Here is a 22,724-nt window from a genome sequence, read left to right as displayed (position 1 = left end):
ACACTGGCAAGACTCTAGAATAAGAGGGGTACAATTCTTAACTAAACTTTTAGAAATTGAAGTTTGTATATACTCACCTCAGCATAAGCCTCCATGTCTTCTAGAAACTGACCAAGAAGAGTGGTAGAAAAAGCTAAATCAGCTACCCAAAATGGCTCCAAACTCTGCAACCACCCTAGGAAACATATAAGAAAATTCTAAAAAGTAAGAAAAATTAAGCCCAAATTAAAAGAACATATGAGTCTAATTTTAAAAGGTTAAGTTGCCCACTCCTAAAACACATCTTTTTTGTTTGTTTTTTTGGCCTCCAGGGTTATCACTGGGATTCGGTGCCTGCACCATGAATCCACTGCTCCTGGGGGCTACTTTTTTCTTCCCTTTTGCTGCCCTTATTGTTTTATCGTTGTTGTGATTATTATTATTGTCATTGATGATGCTGTTGTTGTACAGGACAGAGAAATGGAGAGAGGAGGGGGAAGACAGGGGTAGGGGGATGGGATGGGGGTGGGGAGATAGATACCTGCAGACCTGCTTCACAGCCTGTGAAGCGACTCCTCTGCAGGTGGGGAGCCTAGGGCTGGAACCAGGATCCTTACTCCTAGTCCTTGCACTTCGTGACACACGTGCTTAACCCACTGCGCTACTGCCCGACCCCCTAAAACACATTTTTTTCAAAAAAAAATTTTTTTTTTAATTTATGATGAAAGATAGGAGAGAGAGAGAGAGAAAGAACCAGACATCACTCTGGTACATGTGTGCCAAGGCTTGAACTCAGGACCTCATGCTTGAGAGTCTAATGCTTTATCCACTGCACAACCTCCCGGACCACCATAAAACATATTCTATGTAATCCAGGAGGTGGCTCAATGGGTAGTGTTGAACTCTCAAGCATGAGGACCTGACTTCAAGGCAAGTTCTAGGTTCAATCCCCTATTCCACCTTAAGCCAAAGGTAAGCTCTGGTTTGGTGTGTTTTAAAAAAAGAAAAGAAAAAAGAAAAATTCTCTCCTGGTAGACCTAAAAAAAAAAAAAATCATGGTAATAGCTGGTCTTTCAGCGACCACAGTCCTCTAATAACACTTAAATGACTGGCAAATTCTTACTTACCAGATACCTGCTGTGTGAGGGAAGGTTTCTGAGTATGATCTATATGCCATCCAACTAGTATATCAACTGTATCCTGGATGGAGACAAAGAGACATTATGGTCTCACTTCATTCTACTTGTGGACTACTTCACAATAAGAAATACCAGAAAGTATCTTAGGGTTTATCTAATTGACATTATGTGAACATTGAAAGGCAGGAGAATGAATAATACAGCTTTACTCATAACAATGATGAAATGTTTTGTGAGGGGGAATACAGAGTTATTACAATGATAACACAAAAGAACTGCAGGCTTAAGACTCCAGGTTCAATCCCCAGGCTTGTCAGACTGAGAAGTGTTTTGACTTCTCCCTCCTCACTGCATCCCTGTGCCCCAGATGGTGTGTTTTTTAATAAAACATTACTGCAACATTCAACCCCAGATCCTCAAACACTGATTACAATCAAAAGGATATAACCTTTTGGGTCTGGGTAGTGGTGCACCTGGTTGAGTACAAGTTACAATGAATGCTCAAGGATCAGGGTTCAAAAGCCCCTGTCCCTGCCTGCAGGGAGAAACTCTGCAAGTGGTAAAGCAGTGCTGCAGGTGTCTATCTCCCTCATCCTCTCGATTTCTGGCCATCTCTAGCCAATACATAAAGACAGTTTAAAAGGGGGAGTCGGGCGGTAGTGCAGCGGGTTAAGCGCAGGTGGCGCAAAGTGCAAGAACCAGCCTAAAGATCCTGGTTCAAGCCCCTGGCTCCCCACCTGCAGGGGAGTCACTTCACAAGCGGTGAAGCAGGTCTGCAGGAGTCTATCTCTCCCCGTCTCCATTTCTCTCTGTTCTATCCAACAACGACATCATTCATAACTACAACAATAAAACAACAAGAGCAATAAAAGGGAATAAATAAATATACAGATAGTTTTTAAAAAACTTAAAAAAGGATATAACCTTTATTTTCTATTTAATTCCCTAGAGTCATACAACGAAATCCTCACCCCATTCATATGAAAGTAGGGATTAGGCAACTCACCCTAAAGTTAGTGCTGAAAATATGAGGATAGCATCGAGCCACTAATAGAATGCACTTAACACATTTGCAAAGTAATTCTGGTGTATCCACATTCTCAAGTATGGACTGTAGGCTGGTCATTACAAGCTAAAAAATAAAAGTTACAAATCATGAACAAGCTTTAATAAAAACAAAAGCAAATTATTTTAATTACTTGCTAATAACTGTATACAAAACTGATTGTGCTAATAAAAATATTCTAGTTTCAGTTTCCCAAAGCTCTAAAACATTTTATTCCATTATGTTATTAAACTGAAAATAAATAGTTTTTCTGTCTTTAGTGCCTATTTACACTATTCCTAAAAGCTCTGTCTACTAACTTGGATGATTAAATTTCTAGTAAAAAAAAAACTAACAAGTGCTTGAGAAACTTATCCAGAGTAACACAATAACTTTCCAATTCAGAATACAGAGCACAATTTATATAGTTTATGCTTTAGGATAATGGTACTTGCTTTGAATTAGAATGATTTAGAAGTGTTTAACATGGTTCTGATACATAAGCAAGCAGGCTCATGGTACTATTCCATAGAGATATACTTCTTAAATGCATAACATACCACTAAGAGTATTTTGCAGCTATTAAAAATCTTGTTTTAAAGGAAAAACTTTTTTTTTATTGATACACTGTTACTTTAAATATAGGAGAAATCCTAGAATCCAGAACCTATCACTTTCAAACAGTCAATATTATAACCTGTTCAGGCACAAAATATGAATCTAAAGTCACTGAATAATAACATGAAATTCAGAAGATTTCATGACATCAAGACCTTATTACAAAGGAATAATAAGGCTTCACAATGACATGTTCATCTCAACCAGAGTAAGAGACAATCTGAAGTTATGTGCCTATCATGCCAGTGTAATGCAGTATTAAGGTGTATACCCAGGAGGTTTTCATGACCAAAATGTTTCAATTCAATCTGGTGGGAGAACCTAGAAAGCAGACTACATATCTATATAATAAAGAGAACAGAAAAGGTATAGAGATCTATTCTACTGAAGAGAGAGATACAAGAGAGGCACATCATCAAACATAACGCATGAACCAATTGAATGGATTTCCTGGATCCCATAAAACAAAAGCTATAAAAGTCATCTCAGAGTCAACTACAGAAATACGGAAGTGAGGAGCCAGGAGACAGGTCACCTGTATTTGAGTCTGAAGCTCCAGCACCTCACAGGAACACCACGGATGGCACCAGAAGAGCTGCATGGATAACACAGTGGTGCTGGTATTTCATCTTGCCTCTATTTCTTTTCTTTTTTTTTTATTTATTTATGAGAAAGAGGAGAGAGAGAGAAAGAACCAGACCTCACTCTGGTACATGTGCTGGCAGGGACTGAACTCAGGACCTCATGCTTGAGAGTCCAATGCTTTATCCACTGTGCCACCTCCTGGATCACCATTTTGCCTCTATTTCTATCTCCCACTGCTATCTCTCTGAATAAAAAATGGGGGTGAAGGGGGAGAGGCGCAGAGGCCACACGGTAGTGTCAACCATGTACATGGGTAAGTTGTAAAGAAGCAAAACCACATACTTTAAAACAATGCTTCAAAAAAACAAATTTTTGGGAGTCTGGTGGTAACGCAGCGGGTTAAGCATAGGTGGCACACAAAGCACAAGGACCAGCTTAAGGATCCCGGTTCGAACCCCGGCTCCCCACCTGCAGGGGAGTCACTTCACAGGCAGTGAAGCAGATCTGCAGGTGTCTATCTTTCTCCCCCCCTCCCCCGTCCTCCCCTTTCTCCATTTCTCTCTGTCCTATCCAACAACATCAATAATAACTACAACAATAAAACAAGGGCAACAAAAGGGAATATATAGATAAACGTATTTTTAAAACCCAAAATTTAAAATTACTAACAAAATTTAGTAATTTATGGCTTTCCTCAGAATTAAGTAGCAAATAGTTGTTTAATACAGAGATCTAAAAAAGTGAAATAATATTAAGTTGGGCCAATATTCATTTATGCAATCATTTAAGAATAAAATTATGGGGCAAGGCAGTGGCTCACCTGGTTAATCACACATTACCATGTGTAAAGACACATGGTTACGCCCCAAGTCCAAATCTGCAGGGGGAAAGCTTCATAAGTGGTGAAGCAGAACTGCAGTTTTATTGTGTCTCTCCCTCTCTGTCTCCGCATTCCTCTCTGTTATTCAGTCCAATAAATAAAATATTTTTCAAGAATAAAATTTTGAGGAGGACCTAGGTAGGAAGCTAGCGTATTATGTGGAAAACGTAAGAAATGTTACATATGTACCAGCGACAGTATTTTACTGTCACTATAAACCATCAATCCCCCTAATAACGGGAAAAAATTAAAACAAAAATTTGTTAACATCAAGCCTAAAGGCCTATAAAGTGAAAAGACAACATTTAAAAGTTGATTTACTTGAAATATACTTATGAGGTTTTTCACCCTAATACAGAAAGTAATCTTATTTATATCATATTTACTATCAATAGACAACCCACATGCTATATTTCATTTAAGAAGTCTTTCAAAAGACATTTGAAACTTAACTATCTTGCTAAGCACATTATCACATCTTGCCTTCACTCTTACCTGCATTACAGATGAAAAGGCTTTCTTTTCTCCTACAGTCTCTAGTGCTTTGTAGGTGGCACATAAGTAGAGAAGTTTAACCTCATCCTTTGCAGATGAGGTAAATTTGTTAAAAATCCATTTGAAGATCTTCTCAGCCTCATAGCTCAGAGAAGCACAAAGAAGGCCAAGACAGCAAGCTCCCTCCTGTCTCAACTCCTGAAGCAATTTGCTGCTATTTATATTAACAGAAACAAAATAAAACACATAAGAAGCTTTCAAAGATGACAAGAATGACACCTTATAAAAGAATGTCTTAATATAATTTAAATTTTTTTCTTCCCAAACTACATAAAAGCTTGAGATTGTATGCACCTTAAATATTACCTTGATTCCTCTAATCTATAGTACCCAGAGGTACCCTTTTTATACTGTTAACTTTCTTCTATACAATACATTATTTACAAACAGGAAAGATCAAGTAATAAAGTCACGTATTAAATTCCATCTTAAACAACTTTAAATAATTCACAGAAAAAAATCAGTAAAAATTGGTCAGATAAAACACACCATGTCAGTGTTTCCTTTTTTAAATAAAAGTTAAAGAAAAACCACCATATATATGTACGGCAACAAAAAACTGTAAATATGCAACATATAACATTCAACATGCAAACACAAAAAAGGAAATGGTAAAAAAAGGATAAATTTAAAAAGTTAACATTGGCTAAAATACATTTCTAATTAACTATATAAAATAAAGCCATTAAAAAGAAGTAAGGTTTGAGACCACCCGGACCGAAACAAGACAGGACTAGAATGACCAGAGGAACCCAGTAAATCACCCGTGAGTACAAACACGTGTGGCTGGTGACAGAGAGGAGAGAGGGGCCTAAGGAGAGACTAAGTGACTGCTAACAGTTCAACAGTTTATCAGTGGAGACACCACCTCCAGTCTGCTCCACCAACAAGGGGACAGCTGAAGGGAGGAAAGGACTCCCCAGAGACTCACCAAGTGCAACTCTGAGTCTCCATTGCTACTACCCTCAGAATCTGGAGCAGCAACAGGGAGGGACACCAGGGGACAGAGATCTAACCAGGAAACTCAGGAGAAGACCTATACCTCAGTGGCAGAGCTGAGGGGCTGTGAAAGTCTCTTTGCATAACCACTGGATTATCTCTGCCACACCCTGCTTTATCTCTTGGTCAGGAGTCAGTGATAAAGCTAAGAAGCCTACTGATAGTTTTAAAAGCCCCCAGGCTCCCATAGCCTACAGGGAAGAAAAAAAAAGAGGCTTTTATACCACTGAGCTCCAACTGAGGGATGGAAAAAACTGTTAACTTCCACCACAGTAAACCCTTTAATTAAATTACTTAGACATAAGTCAATCTAGGCAATAGTAATCAATAATTTGAAAAGTACTGATAAAGGGAACTCATAACATAATATATAAAATGGTTAAAACAACAAGAAAAAATATTGGAGACTCGAACCAGGACAAGAGTCCAGCTAAAAGTCCTTCAGAGGGTGAAGCAAAAAACAAGGAGTTCAACATCCAAACATTAGCTAAGGAAATAATAACAGGAGTGAGTAAAGAATTTGAAAGAATTGTAATCAGAAATACAGGAACAACAAATGAGAATATGGAAGAAAATTCTAATAATCTCATGGTTATTAGAGAGCTGAAAGCTGAAATCGCTGAGCTAAGAAGGCAACTAGCTGAACAAGCTAAAACAGTATCAGAGCAGGGCAACAAAATAGATGAACTCCAGAAAGCAGTAGAGGGCAGAGAGAATAGAATCTATGAGGCTGAAGACAGAATTAGCAAGATTGAGGATGAATTAGAGACAACTAAAAAAGAAGTAAGAGATCTCAAAAAGAGATTAAGAGATGCTGAAAACAACAACAGAGTCCTATGGGATGACTTCAAAAGAAACAATATACGCATTATTGGCTTACCAGAGGAAGAAAGAGAAGGAGAGGAAGAAAGCATTCTCCAGGCCATAATAGCTGAAAATTTCTCTAGTCTAGACAACACCAAAGACATAAAGATTCAAGAAGCCCAGAGGGTCCCAAACAGAATTAACCCAGACCTAAAGACACCAAGACATGTCATACTTAGAATGGAAAGGAATAAGGATAAAGAAGGGATCCTCAAGGCTGCAAGAGAAAAACAAAGAGTCACCAACAAAGGAAAACCCATAAGACTAGCAGCAGACTTCTCCATACAAACACTACAGGCCAGAAGAGAATGGCAAGATATCTATCGAGTGCTCAATGAGAAAGGCTTTCAGCCAAGAATACTATATCCTGCTAGACTGTCATTCAGACTAGATGGAGGCATCAAAACCTTCTCAGACAAGCAACAGTTGAAGGAAGCAACCATCACCAAGCCTGCCCTGAAAGAAGTTCTGAGAGGTCTCCTATAAACAACCAGACCACCACAAATAGAACATATATCAAAACACTCTAAAACTCTACAAGAATGGCGTTAAAATATCTTCAGTCTTGGATATCAATAATTGTCAATGGCCTGAATTCACCTATTAAAAGACACAGAGTAGCAAGATGGATCAGAAAACACAACCCAACAATATGTTGTCTACAGGAAACTCACCTAACTCAACAAGACAAACACAGACTTAAAGTGAAAGGATGGAAAACTATCATACAAGCCAATGGCCCACAAAAAAGGGCAGGAACAGCTATTCTCATCTCTGACATGATAGACTTTAAAATAGATAAGATTAAAAAAGATAGGAATGGACACTACTTAATGCTCAGAGGATCAGTCAATCAAGAGGACTTAACAATTATTAATATCTATGCACCCAATGAGAAGCCATCTAAATACATCAAACTTCTACTGAAAGAGCTACAGCAATATATTAACAGTAACACAATCATAGTAGGGGACTTCAACACCCCACTATCTCAACTTGACAGATCATCCAGGATGATCATCATCAGTAAAGACATAAGGAAGAGATAGATGAAGAGATAGATAAACTAGAACTATTGGACATTTTCAGAGTCATTCATCCCAAGAAACTGGAATACACATTTTACTCAAATCCACATGGATCATTCTCAAGGATAGACCATATGTTAGGCCACAAAGACAGCATCAGCCAATTCAAGAGCACTGAAATCATCCCAAGCATCTTCTCAGACCACAGTGGAATTAAACTAACACTTAACAATCAACAAAAGATTAGTAACAGTTCCAAAATGTGGAAGCTCAACAGTACACTTCTTAACAACTTCTGGGTCAAAGAGGAAATCAAGGAAGAAATCAAAATGTTTCGAGAGTTCAATGAAAATGAAGACACAAGCTATCAAAATATTTGGGACACAGCTAAAGCAGTCCTAAGAGGGAAGTTCATAGCTATACAAGCACACATTAGGAAACAAAAAAAGGCACAAATAAACAGCCTGGTTGCACATCTTAAAGAACAACAACAAAGGAATCCTAAAGCAACCAGGACAGAAATCACTAAAGTTAGGGCAGAAATAAATAACATTGAGAATAGGAAAACCATACAAAAGATCAATGAAAGTAAATGTTGGTTCTTCAAAAGAGTAAACAAAATCGACAAGCCTTTAGCCAGACTCACAAAACAAAAAAGGGAGAAGACCCAAATAAATCGGATAGTAAATGAAAGAGGAGATATCACAACAGACACTGCAGAAATTCAACATATCATGCGAGGCTTCTATGAACAACTATATGCCACCAAGCTAGAGAACCTGGAAGAAATGAATGATTTCCTAGATACCTACCAACTTCCAAAACTAAGTAAAGAAGAAGTGGATAACATGAACAGGCCCATCACAGCTAAATAAATGAAATTGAAACAGTTATCAAAAATAAATAAATAAATAGAATAAATAAATGAAATTGAAACAGTTATCAAAAATCTTCCCAAAAATAAAAGTCCTGGACCAGATGGTTTTACAAATGAATTCTACAAAACTTTCAAAGAAGAACTAATACCTCTACTTTTAAAAGTCTTCCAGAAGATTGAAGACACTGGAATACTCCCTGCCAGCTTCTATGAAGCCAACATCACCCTGATACCAAAAGCAGACAGGGACACAACCAAAAAAGAAAACTACAGACCAATATCTCTGATGAACATAGATGCGAAAATATTGAACAAAATTCTAGCCAACCGATACAGCAGTATATCAAAAAGATTGTTCATCATGACCAAGTGGGGTTTATCCCAGACATGCAAGGTTGGCTTAATATACATAAATCAATCAATGTGATCCATCACATCAACAAAAGCAAGACCAAAAACCACATGGTCATATCAATAGATGCAGAGAAAGCCTTTGACAAAATACAACGTCCCTTTATGATCAAAACACTACAAAAAATGGGAATAGATGGAAGATTCCTCAAGATAGTGGAGTCTCTATATAGCAAACCTACAGCCAACATCATACTCAATGGTGAAAAACTGGAAGCATTTCCCCTCAGATCAGGTACTAGACAGGGCTGCCCACTATCACCATTACTATTCAACATAGTGTTGGAAGTTCTTGCCATAGCAATCAGGCAGGAGCAAGGAATTAAAGGCATACAGATTGGAAGAGAAGAAGTCAAACTCTCCTTATTTGCAGATGACATGATAGTATACATGGAAAAACCTAAGGAATCCAGCAAGAAGCTTTTGGAAATCATCAGGCAATACAGTAAGGTGTCAGGCTATAAAATTAACATTCAAAAGTCAGTGGCATTCCTCTATGCAAACACTAAGCTAGAAGAAATTGAAATCCAGAAATCAGTTCCTTTTTCTATAGCAACAAAAACAATAAAATATCTAGGAGTAAACCTAACCAAAATTGTGAAAGACTTGTATACTGAAAATTATGAGTCACTACTCAAAGAAATTGAAAAAGACACAAAGAAGTGGAAAGTTATTCCATGTTCAAGGGTTGAAAGAATTAACATCATCAAAATGAATATATTACCCAGAGCCATCTACAAATTTAATGCTATCCCCATCAAGATCCCAAGCACATTTTTTAGGAGAATAGAAAAAATGCTACAAATGTTTATCTGGAACCAGAAAAGACCTAGAATTGCCAAAACAATCTTGAGAAAAAAGAACAGAACCGGAGGCATCACACTCCCAGATCTCAAACTGTATTATAGGGCCATTGTCATCAAAACTGCTTGGTACTGGAACATCAACAGACACACTGATCAGTGGAATAGAATTGAGAGCCCAGAAATGAGGCCCCACACCTATGGACATCTAATCTTTGACAAAGGGGCCCAGACTATTACATGGGGAAAGCAGAGTCTCTTCAACAAATGGTGTTGGAAACAATGGGTTGAAACATGCAGAAGAATGAAACTGAATCACTGTATTTCACCAAATACAAAAGTAAATTCCAAGTGGATCAAGGACTTGGATGTTAGACCAGAAACTATCTTAGAGGAAAATACTTAGAGGAAAATATTGGCAGAACTTTTTTCCGCATAAATTTTAAAGACATTTTCAATGAAACGAATCCAATGAAAAGGAAGACTAAGGCAAGTATAAACTTATGGGACTACATCAAATTAAAAAACTTCTTCACAGCAAAAGAAACCACTACCCAAACCAAGAGACCCCTCACTGAATGGGAGAAGATTTTTACATGCCATAAGAGTTTAATAACCAACATATATAAAGAGCTTGCCAGACTCAACAACAAGACAACAAATAACCCCATCCAAAAATGGGGGGAGGACTTGGACAGAATATTCACCACAGAAGAGATCCAAAAGGCCGAGAAACACATGAAAAAATGCTCCAAGTCTCTGATTGTCAGAGAAATGCAAATCAAGACAACAATGAGATATCACTTCACTCCTGTGAGAATGTCATACATCAGAAAAGGTAACAGCAGCAAATGCTGGAGAGGGTGTGGGGTCAAAGGAACCCTCCTGCACTGCTGGTGGGAATGTAAATTGGTCCAACTTCTGTGGAGAACAGTCTGGAGAACTCTCAGAAGGCTAGAAATGGACCTACCCTATGACCCTGCAATTCCCCTCCTGGGGATAGATCCTAAGGAACCTAACACATCCATCCAAAAAGATCTGTGTACACATATGTTCTTGGCAGCACAATTTGTAATAGCCAAAACCTGGAAGCAACCCAGGTGTCCAACAACAGATGAGTGGCTGAACAAGTTGTGGTCTATATACACAATGGAATACTACTCAGCTGTAAAAAATGGTGACTTCACCGTTTTCAGCCGATCTTGGATGGACCTTGAAAAAATCATGTTGAGTGAAATAAGTCAGAAACTGAAGGATGAATATGGGATGATCTCAAGTCTCAGGCCGAAGATGAAAAACAAGATTAGAAAAGAAAACACAAGTCGAACCTGAAATGGAATTGGAGTATTACACCAAAGTAAAAGACTCTGGGGTGGGTGGGGAGAATATAGGTCCATGAAAGATGATGAATGACATAGTGGGGGTTGTATTGTTAAATGGGAATCTGGGGAATGTTATGCATGTACAAACTATTGTATTTACTGTTGAATGTAAAACATTAATTCCCCAATAAAGAAATAATTTATTTTAAAAAAACAATAATTACAACAATAAAACAAGAGCAACAAAAGGGAACATAAATAATTATATACAAAATAAAAAGAAAGAAATAAAAAAATAAAAAGAAGTAAGGTTTTCTGATCTACTACAATGCATTTTGAGTACTTTCCAACACAATTCTTTGGGAATCACCTTAAGAAAAACTGACTTTACACACCTTTGGGGAATCACATATAACAGATGTTTTGATTGAATCCAATGTTGCCCAAAGAAGGAAGCTCCCTTTCACCTCTTTTCTTGCAGTCTCAAAACTAGTTTACAAAAGTTAATCATTCATTCATGTCTACACTGAAAGTTTACTCATTCTACAAGTCAACACTCAATTGTTCAGTTACATTGACAAAAGAATGGTATTCCCTTTTCGAGTGGCTTCCATTTGTTCTCAATGGCAAGGTACTAATACCTTATAACAGATAAAAATTATGACTATTTAGTGAAACATGAAATAATGTTCATAATAAAGCTGGGCAGGGGTAGATAATATGATGGTAGGGGGGTAGATAGTGTAATGGTTATGCAAAGAGACTCTCATGCCTGAGGCTCAAAGTCCCAGGTTTAATCCTGGCACCACCATAAACCAGAACTGATCAGTGTTCTGGTGAAAAAGAGAGCACTGTAGTTCTGTCACCCAACACAATGACTAGAATAGAGTATATTTATTTATATATAATAGTTTAAAAAACATTAAAAATAAAGTTGGGAGTTGGGCGGTAGTGCAGCGAGCAGGTTAAGCATACGTGGCACAAAGTGCAAGGACTGGCATATGAATCCCAGTTCAAGTCCCCAGCTCCCCACCTGCAGGGGAGTCGCTTCACAGGTAGTGAAGCAGGTCTGCAGGTGTCTATCTTTCTCTCCCCGTCTTTCCCATCTCTCACCATTTTTCTCTATCCTATCCAACAACGACATCAATAACCAAAACAATGTTAAACAAGGGCAACAAGAGAAAAAATAAATAAATATAAAAAATTAAAAAATAAATAAACCTAATGGACTTACCTTCTTCGATATTTTTAATAATTTCTCAAACTGCATTTCCAGGAATTTTAAATTTTATAACCACTATTAGCTACTTACCTTTCATTAAGCACATCATGTACAGCAGCCAAGATATTATCCAATTGTTTAACTAGTACCTTAAAAAAAAAAAAGACATTTATAAAAAGTTCAATTCTTACACTTTTAACATTGTGTTTTTTAAAATATTTACTTATTCCCTTTTGTTGCCCTTGTTTTATTGTTGTAGTTATTGTTGTTGCTGATGTCATCATTGTTGGACAGGACAGAGAGAGAAGGGGAAGGGGGGGGGCACAACAGACACCTGCAGACCTTCTCCACCACCTGTGAAGCGACTTCCCTGCAGGTGGGGAGCAGGGGGCTCGAACCGGTCCTTGCGCTTTGCACCACCTGTGCTTAACCAGCTGCGCTACCGCCCAACTCCCCTCTTTTTTCAGGTCTTCCATCCAAATTATAATTGGGGGCACCTTATTCTCATTATTTCATATCCTCTCAGGATATGAAAAGTATTAATATATAGGAAATAATCAGCAATGGTCATTAATGAATAAAACCCAGAGTTTACTTCATTTCTCTGACATAGAAGTTAAAGAAAAAGAAGATAGGGAAAGGATAGATGGAAAGATAGGTGAAGTGACAAAGCATTACAATAAAATATTAATGACAACTTAGATATGGTGATCATTCTTTCACTATGCTGCATATTTGAAAATTTTCATAATAAAATTGGGGTAGTGTTTTAAATAAAATGGTATTTGATTCATTTTACCATTTTTATTTTCTCCTGACCCATTATCAAGTCCTTGATTTAGTAATAGAATTATTCAGGGTTGAGAGAAAACTGTAACTGCTCCAGCACCTTTGTTGTTCATTTATTTACCCTGACCACGTCGAACATGTGTAAACAAAAAGTTCCCCTTCTCCCAATTTCACATGTGGATAACAGATATTCTGTCTCGTTAAAGTTAAAAGTACTTTAGGGAGTCGGGCGGTAGCGCAGTGGGTTAAGCACACGTGGCGCCAAGTGCAAGGATGGTGTAAGGATCCCAGTTCAAGCCCCCAGCTCCCCCCCTGCAGGGGTCGCTTCACAAGTGGTGAAACAGGTCTGCAGGTGTCTGTCTCCCCCTCCCCATCTCCCCCTCTTCTCCCTATTTTTCTCTGTCCTATCCAACAACAGCGACATCAATAATGACTACAACAATAAAACAACAAGGGCAACAAAAGGAAATAAATATTTTTTTAAAAAGTTAAAAGCACTTAACTAAAAGGTACCAATGTGACAAGTGAAAAAAAAAGATATCAATATGGACTAAATATTGGTAAATAAAGTACACATTTAGAGCATGAAGTTCTAGATTATCCTATTACAAGCCACACTAACCTGGACTAATGAATTATTATTTTTCCTTGGAAGCAAACCTTTCAGGAGTCAGGTGGTAGCACAGCGGGTTAAGCGCACATGGCGCAAAGTGCAAGGACCTGCATAAAGATCCCGGTTCGAGCCCCTGGCTCACCACCTACAGGGGAGTCGCTTCAGAGGTGGTGAAGCAGGTCTGCTGATGTATGTCTTTCTCTCCCTCTCTCTGTCTTCCCCTCCTGTCTCCATTTCTCTCTGTCCTATACAACAACGATGACAACAATGAAACAACTAAGGCAGCAAAAGGGAATAAATAAATATTTTTAAAAAAAGCAAACCATCCCTCATCTTAAAGCACTACAGGTATCATTACCTAGTTTATTATGGAAATAAAATATTACAAGATTTCCAAAAACATTATACTCACCAGTTTGTTCTCTGGTTGCTGAATAAATTCTTTCAACTGCTTTACAGTAGCCAGTCTTCGGTCTCTGTCGTCTTCCCGGGTAATCCTCCGAAGAAGATTCGACAGTCGAGACTCATCAGAGTAAGACATCGATCTCTCTGCGAATAGAAACATTCTGTTGTCTACTGAGTATAGGTAAGTATAACCAAATACTTCATTTTAATTAGTAGTAGCAGTAGCAGCAATAGTAATACACCACAGCACTACTCAGCTTGTGCTTGTGGTGATCCTGGGGGTTGAATCTGAGACCTCTGATGCCTCAAGCAAGAAAAATTTTCAAATTGGCCTTATCTTACCTCCCCAGCCTTAGAACAAATATTTTAAATACATCAAAATGATAGTATGCTAAAAAAGAAAAGTTCAATGAAAGCATATCTCACACACTATTAATCACTACAAACCAATTCCCAGTAGACTGACTGCTGGCACAGAGCAGGTCCAAGAAAACACACACACACACACACACACACACACACACACAGTCCTCAATCTTAAGTTTTGTAAACCAATGTTAAAGAAGTAATAGTAAAAACCTATTTTAAAAATAATGAGTAAAGGGGGCCAGGCAATGGCACACCTGGTTAAGTGTATACACTACTAAGTACAAGGATCTGGGTTCGAGCTCCAGGCTCCACACCTGCAGGGGGTATGCTTCACAAACAACAAAGCAGGTCTCCAAGTGTCTTTCTCCCTCGCTTTCTCCCCATCTCTCTCAATTTCTATCTGTCTCTATCCAATAAAATAGAAAAAATGGCCATCAGGAGCAGTGGATTCGTGGTGCTGGCACCAAGCCCCATCCATAACCCTGGAGGCTAAATAAATAAATAATAATGTGCATTCAACCAGGTGTGCCACAACCCAGCCCCGAGAATTCTCCTTTATAAGTATTTACTCTTCTTGTAGAAATTTCTTGCAAGAAACAATTCAAAGAAAAAGAAGTGCAAAATTTTAACAATTCTATGTTTTTCAATTCAGAGTAAACAAACCAACAACTCAATATATCCAAGGCATAAGAAATGAATCAGTTGAAGGCATTTATGATTGGTCCCCAATTTGCCCAGATTTACCCTGTGATTTCCTCATGTCTTTGATGGCTAACGCACGACTGCCATGCTGAACACTGGTGAACTCAGGGCTGGTCACATTGTTAACCCTCAGCTCTTGCCCCAACGACTTCCGACCATAAGTATTTTCCCCAGATCCTCCATTGACACTGTAGCCACCTAAAAACAACATTTATATTATTCTGTTTGTTAGTTTTACCAGAATACTGTTTGGTGCTGGTTTATGGTAGCATTAGGAATGAACCTGAGACCTCTGATGTCTCAGGCATTAAGATTTGTTGGATAAACTGCCAAACTTGTCCCCCCAGCTATTCACATTTTTTCCCCACCAAGAAGAGCACTGCTCAGCTCTGGCTGGTGGTGGGAGGGGGGTGGGGGGGTGGTTTGGAACCTGGGACTTTGGAGCCTCGGGCATGAGAGTCTCCTTGCATAACCATTATTTACACTATTTATTTTATTTTCTTTATTTTCCCTTTTGTTCCCCTTGTTTTTTATTGTTGTTATTGTTACTGATGTCGTCCTTGTTAGGACAGAGAGAAATGGAGAGAGGAAGGGAAGACAGATGGGGAGAGAAAGATGGACACCTGCAGACCTGCTTCACCGCTTGTGAAGCGACTTCCCTTCAGGTGGGGAGCCGGGGGCTCAAACCAGGATCCTTACATCAGTCCTTGTGCTTCGTGCCACGTGCGCTTAACACGCTGCGCTACTGCCAGACTCCCTATTTATATTATAATAGAAACTCTTTCACTCATTTCTGGTGGACCAGAATCTCCAGTGTGCACTTCAACCAACCTTTGCTTCCCTTGTGTTTTTTTTTTAAATCTTTATATGCTTATTGGATAGAGACAGCCAAAAATGGGGGGGGGGGGGGATAGAGGGAGACAGAGAGACACTTGCAACACTGCTTCACCACTCGTGAAGCTTTCCCCATGTAGGTGGGGGCCGGGGGCTCGAGCCCAGGTCCTTGCGCACTGCAACATTTGTGCTCAACCAAGTGCCACCACCCGGCCCCTCCCCTGCTCTTTCCTTGTGCTGTCCACTTGAAATATTTTTTACTTCATTCTGTTATGTTCAAATGAAAAGAGGAAAATAAAATCTAAACTATACATAAGATTTGAAAGACTGCGTTAGTCTAGAAGAAAATTAGGTAAGACTGACTTCAGTGTCAGTGATAAAATTGGGGGTGATGGGGAGGAAGAAACTGAGTGCATCTGTCCCGCCATGTGAACCTGTGTACACCACTTGGGACTGTTACAGCACTGCGGGAAGCTTCGGTGCTGTGGTGTCTCCATCTGTCCCTTTCTGTCTGTCTCTGACAATACACAGTACTACATAAAATACTTGCATTTTAAACACATCAAAAGAGAAGGGAGAGAAAGACAGAGGAGGGGGCAGAGTAAGTAAATTAAGCAAACAGCATCCTTCTAACAATAAGGAAATACATATACCCTTTTCGTCATTCTGTATGTCAGTGTGGACTCTGGTATCATCGTGTCTTTGCCGGGACACCACAGCTGAATTTGAAGGCTGCAGTCCATAAGAGGAAGACACACCTCTATCTCTGGATGAAGAATATTTTAAATTATCTGCGTCGGCTGATACACTATCAGTTCTGCAAAGAGAAAAGAAAATGACATTAGAATTTTAAACAAGCATTTCAATAGGTTAGGTCCTATCTTTGTGGCCAACTCATCCTGCTTTGCTCAAGACCAAATTGCACTGACTCACTGACATTCCACAAACTTTCCTAGTGTTAAGCAAATTGAATTGGGACAGTTGGTTACCCTGATCCAGGAATCTCTTCACATGATTTGTGAAGCCTAATCTTCCAAAATTCTAAAAGAGGAAAAGTCTTCCAATTATAAAAATAAGAAGCGCTGGTGGGCATGGGTAGATAGCATAATGGTTATGCAAACAGACTCTCATGACTGAGGCTCCAAAGTCCCAGGTTCAATTCCCCACAGCACCATATGCCAGAGCTGAGCAGGGCTCTAGTACCCCCTAAAAAAAAAAACTGGCAATTTATCAGACAGGACAAGGAAAGTGTGGTGCTAAACTGTTTTTAAAGCACTACCACATAGTTAAGTGGCATTCTCTCTCATCTAAATTTATCACTTAGTTATTTGTTGGGAAAACTAATTATAGAATATTTGAAGCAGGCTCAAAAGTATTTAAGAACACGTTACTTAGAAAATGACATTTTATTTTATTTGAAAATGACACTTTTTTTAATGTATTGTAGTGTTGGAGACCACTCAAGAGTCTTAAACTATAAAGAATGCCTGTTACTTTTAAAATAAAGAAAATTAAAGGTCCAATAAAGCTGAACTTGAAGATTGCAGCCCATAAGCTATTAAAAATTAAAATATCTACAATAACCCGATACTTCAATATTACTAACAAGTAATACAGTTCTAGAGTAAAATTAGTGTCCTTGTTTAAGGGTAAGCTAGCTCTGTGCCTCAAAGTCCTCGTCAGTGACATAGAAAAATGAGGGTGTTTCTCATAATCTTATTCTTCCAACCATTATACATAAAAAACATCATGAAATAAGACAACACTATCTATTCTATGTGTATATGTAATTATATACCACAACCACAACCCCACCCACCCCACCCCAAAAACCTTCACCTCCTACTGGTATTTCTTCTGAGAGGAACAACCTTTCAGGGAGAATATTGCTTTTATAATGCTTGCTAAAAGCATCTTCTGAACCCATAATTAGCTAGAAAAGGATACTGCCAAGCACAGGAACTAACCTATTACTCCCTCTTTCTACCATGTACAAAGATGGCAGTTTGTATATGTATGTATAGAAGTATTTTACTTAAAGAATTATCATCCTTTCATTCTCCCACCCACAAAAACACTAAGCATGAAACTGCATAGGTTCAAACATCTTGTGCTGACTTACTGCAACCACTATTAATATAGAATGCTGACAAGAGGTTGATTAAATTTCGATACATAAAAGTGGCACAAGTCTAATTTATTCCTAGAGATTTTTGATCTGAAACATGATAAAAATCTGCAACCTCAGCATATCAATAGACTAAGATTCTATAATAGCATCTTCTTCAAATGCTCAGAAGTTACTAGGCAAAATTAATAGAGCTCAGTTCCTCCATCATATAAAATATAGTAGGTCTTCACGTATGTAAATACATTCAACACTAAAGAGCACTAAAAAAATTTTTTTAACTAATGTGAAAGCATTCCCCATAAGTCTAAAAAAGATAAAATGTTTTCAGCCTATGATAAATTAAAATATACCAGAAATTTCTGGAAGGAAAATCTTAAAAGATCTATGAGCTTTTCTAATATGTCTTTATTCTGTTTGTATAGCAACCAACACAACCTGAAAAAGTAAACTGTTAGCCAGTGAATGATTAAAATAAAAACTATCAAGACAAGTTAAGTCTACAAATGTTTTAAGTATCTGGATTTCCTGCTTTCATTATGCTTATATATCACTTCTATTACTCTTACTATCAAGAATTAAATATAAATGTTCTGGTGACAGAAATAAATACAACATAGCAGAGAATACAGATTCTGAAAGATATGGGCTCAGACTCCAACTCCAGCACCCAAACAGTGTGATTTAGTACACAGTATTTATTTCATTTCCAAGCCTCAACTGTCTTGAGTAAAATAGAGATAATACTTATCTAGAAGCACATTTGGGAGTCTGGGCGGTAGCACAGCAGGTTAAGCACACATGCATGGACCATAGTAAGGATCCCGGTTCAAGCCCCTGGTTCCCCACCTGTGTGTGTGGGTGGGGAGGGGGGGGTGGTGTTGCTTTACAAGCGGTGAAGCAGGTCTGCAGGTGTCTTTCTCTCCCCCTCTCTGTCTTCCCCTCCTCTTTTGATTTCTCTCCATCCAACAAACAGCAGCAGCAATATCAACATATTAATAATAACAAAGGTAAACAAGGGCAACAGAAGGGGAGAGATGGCCTCCAGGAACAGTGGATTCCTAGTGCAGGCACCAAGCCCCAGCAACAACCCTGGAGGCAAAACAAACAAAACATTTGTTGTGAGGTTTAAATAAGTAATGGACTCTTAAGTAACACCTGGCTTGTAGCCGAGAGGTGGTGCCTTGGATAAAATGTTGGGCCTTCAGGCATAAAGTTCTGAGTTTGATCCTCAGCATCACATATGACAGAGTGATTCTCTCTCTCCCTCTAACAAATATTTAAAAGGAAAGAGAGGTATGGAAGGTGGCACAGTGGCTAAAGCATTGGGCTCTCAAGCATGAGGTCCTGAGTTCAGTCCTCAGCAGTGCATGTACCAGTGATGTCTGGTTCTTTCTCTCCTCCAACCTTTCTCATTAGTAAATAAGGTAGATAGACAGACGGACAGATAAGGAAAAGAGAGGAAAGGGGGTGGAAGAAAAAGGGAGGGGAGAGGGAGGAAGAGGGAGAAAGACGGGGAGGGAAGGGAGGAGAGGAGGAAGAAAGGAATGGTATTCCCAAGTTACAGGGTACACTCAGTTATTGTGACCATAAACACATGGCTTCCAATCTAACAGACAAATAATGTAAGAGGTTTATGTGTATATAATTGCCATTAGGTTTTCTATTTGCTATAGCAGGTGGTCTTGAGTCCTTTTATAAAACAGCAATCTAGGAGGTAGGTGATGGTGCACCTAATTGAGCACACAGACATTATAGTTCACAAGGACCCAGGTTCAAGCCCCTAGTCCTCACCTGCAGGGGAGAAGCTTCTGAAGTAGTGAGGCAGTGCTGCCAAGTGTCTGTCTCTCTCCCTCCCTATCTCTCCCTCCCTTCTCAATTTCTCTATCTATCCTAAATAAACAGTGTTTAAAAACACAAATAATCAGTCTAGGAATTGGGGAGATAGTATAATGGCAATGTAAGACTTTCATGTCTGAGACTCCCAGGCATCCATCAGGTTCAGTTCCTATCACCACCATAAACCACAGCTGGAAAGTATTCTGCAAAGGAAAGAAGAAAGCAATCTAGGGAGTCCTGAGATGGCTCACTGGGTGGGTGCCCGCACTTTACCATGTACCAGGACCCATCATCAAGCCCCATGGGAGCACCTACACAGGGGAAGCTCCATGAGGTGGAGGAGCAGTGCTGTGATATTTCCCCTTCTCTGCACTTTTACTTGTAAAAGAAAAAAAGAAAAAAGCTACATTAGCAACATTTTTTTTTAAACTGGGAAGGATTTTATTTTAGGCCTGGAACTATTTCCCAGTTTAATAGAAACATTAGTTTTAAATACCATGAGTTATGAACACCAAAAAAATATCAGAATTTGATTTTTCCAAAGTATGACCTAAACATTCACTAGAGTAGAACCACCAACTCAGAAATGTCTTTAAAAAGTCTAAGTTGCCAAGTACTTTTAATACTTTAAAATCATTTCCAGGCAAAATCCAAATTAAAGGTATTCTGAATCCAAAAGTACAAAGTGGTTCAATACCTGTATAAAATTTCTATTTTTATAAAATCCAGCCTGCTTAGGTCTCAAAATAAATAAGTAAATAAAGTTAACATCAGGATAGTAACACATAAAGATCATCTCAGGCCAATAAATAGAAAACTGTTAAAGAACAGAAATTAACTCTTACATGAGGCAATCAAAAGCACAAATAGACAATGCAGATTTAAACTCCATGGGGCAGGTTCAAGTGTTAAGCTAGTTATAAGGGATAAAAAAAGCTATCAACTAGAATTACAGTCTCAATTTAGTGGTATGAGATAATGTATCTGTTAATACTAGGAACCGGGAGTCGGTGGTAACATAGCGGGTTAAGCGCAGGTGGTGCAAAGCGCCATGGACCGGCATAAGGATCCTGGTTCGAGCCACTGGCTTCCCACCTGCAGGGGAGCAGCTTCACAGGTTGTGAAGCAGGTCTGCAGGTGTCTATCTTTCTCTACCCGTCTTCCCCTCCTCTCTCCATTTCTGTCTGTCCTATCTAACAATGACATCAGTAATAACTACAATAAAAGAACAAGGGCAATAAAAGTGAATAAATGAAAAAACATTAATTTAAAAAAAATGACTAGGAACCCAGGGATCCAGGTAGTGGTGGGTCCAATATAACACACATGTTACAATGTGCAAGGACCCCCATTTCAGGCCCCTGGCTACTTCCCTGCTGGGGGAAGCTTCACAAGTAGTGAAGTTGTGCTATCTCTCCCTTCCCTTTCAACTCCTTTCTACCTCTACCCAAAATAAATAAATACAATAAAAACTAAATTATTGAAAAAAAAAAAAAAAAAGACTAAGAATCCTAACAGGGATCCAAAAATACCTCCAAAGCCCCTTTAATACTCTTAAAAATACTATGGAGATTTCCAACTATGACACCATCTCCCAGACAATAACCTGGGTTCACCAGCAAATTAGATGTCGGGCTCAGGCAAAAACTAGTGAAGTCATGGGCCCTCTGGAAATAACTAAAACAGACCTACTAACTTTCTCCAAAACAGAGACCCCAATCTTCATCTGCAATATTCATGCCTTTAGGTTCATGATTAGTCAACAATTTGCTCTGCATTATATCTTTACTCTTTTTCAGCCACCAGGTTCCAGATGATACCTTGATGCTGACTTGACTTTCTTGGGCAGACATCCCACCATGTGTCTTGGAGCCCCCCCTCCCCAGATCCTTGCCCCACTAGAGAAAGAGACAGACTGGGAATATGGACCGACCTGGCAACATCCATGTTCAGTGGAGAAGCAGTTACAGAAGCCAGACCTTCCACCTTTTGCACCCCACAATGATCCTGGGTCCATACTCCCAGAGGGATAAAGAATAGGGAAGCTATCAAGGGAGGGGACCGGATATGGAGCTCTAGGGATGGGCAATGTGTGGAAATGTACCCCCTCTTATCCTGTGGGCTTGTCAATGTTTCCATTTTATAAATTTTAAAAAATTATTAACAAAAAAAAAATACTATGGAGGGACAAAAAAAGAGAGAAAGAAAAAGAAATGTATAACTTTTCCCAAAATGATTAAAATGAAGTTAAAGCCTGACGTACATGCCACATGAGAGGTAAGTTTCTAAAGCTCATACCTCAAAAATCGCATACTGTATATTATGGAGTCTTTGTGATGTTTTGCATCAAGTCAATCTGTAAGACAGTAGTTGCAATATTAGTGAAGACAGTGGGTTAAAACATTTGTTGTTCAAACACAAAGCAAATATCATTCATGGGTTATGTGCTTTTAGTTGAACTACGGAACATAGGGTATCTCGTGTGTGGAAACAAAAAATCAGGTGGACAGTCACTCTGGTTTACAGGGGAGAGGGGCTTATGGTGGAAACATACATATTTAAGATAATTGCAATGTTAACTCTAACATACAAATCACATGCAAATATAGTAACCACACCTATGCTCAATATGTAGAAAATGTATACAACAGGTCGTTCATTTGAATGATTCAAATCCTCAGACCTCATATAAACAAATCCATCACGAGCTAGGGGATG

The 22,724-nt window shown here is 38.7% G+C and overlaps 1 protein-coding gene across 4 annotated transcripts in view; it reads right to left on the bottom strand.

The window, feature by feature from the left end:
- SMG1 (SMG1 nonsense mediated mRNA decay associated PI3K related kinase) overlaps positions 1-22,724 on the bottom strand; it is a 147,705-nt gene that overhangs the window by 89,874 nt on the left and 35,107 nt on the right. For 3 of the 4 annotated variants that reach the window (XM_060172891.1, XM_007516538.3, XM_060172889.1), the window contains exons 2-9: positions 16,693-16,856; positions 15,248-15,403; positions 14,142-14,278; positions 12,418-12,476; positions 4,742-4,955; positions 2,125-2,250; positions 1,107-1,179; positions 78-175 (exon numbers count right to left, since the gene is read on the bottom strand). In XM_060172891.1, coding sequence (XP_060028874.1) covers positions 78-175; positions 1,107-1,179; positions 2,125-2,250; positions 4,742-4,955; positions 12,418-12,476; positions 14,142-14,278; positions 15,248-15,403; positions 16,693-16,856 — 1,027 coding nt within the window. Of the gene's footprint in view, positions 1-77; positions 176-1,106; positions 1,180-2,124; positions 2,251-4,741; positions 4,956-12,417; positions 12,477-14,141; positions 14,279-15,247; positions 15,404-16,692; positions 16,857-22,304; positions 22,363-22,724 lie in introns of all 4 variants that reach the window. The other variant, XM_060172890.1, reaches the window with a different exon arrangement.

The sequence above is a fragment of the Erinaceus europaeus genome, chromosome 15, assembly GCF_950295315.1.
Source record: "Erinaceus europaeus chromosome 15, mEriEur2.1, whole genome shotgun sequence".
Classification (NCBI taxonomy): Eukaryota; Metazoa; Chordata; class Mammalia; order Eulipotyphla; family Erinaceidae; genus Erinaceus; species Erinaceus europaeus.
Note: the sequence above shows the minus strand (reverse complement) of the source record. Positions and strands in the feature narration are given on the sequence as shown.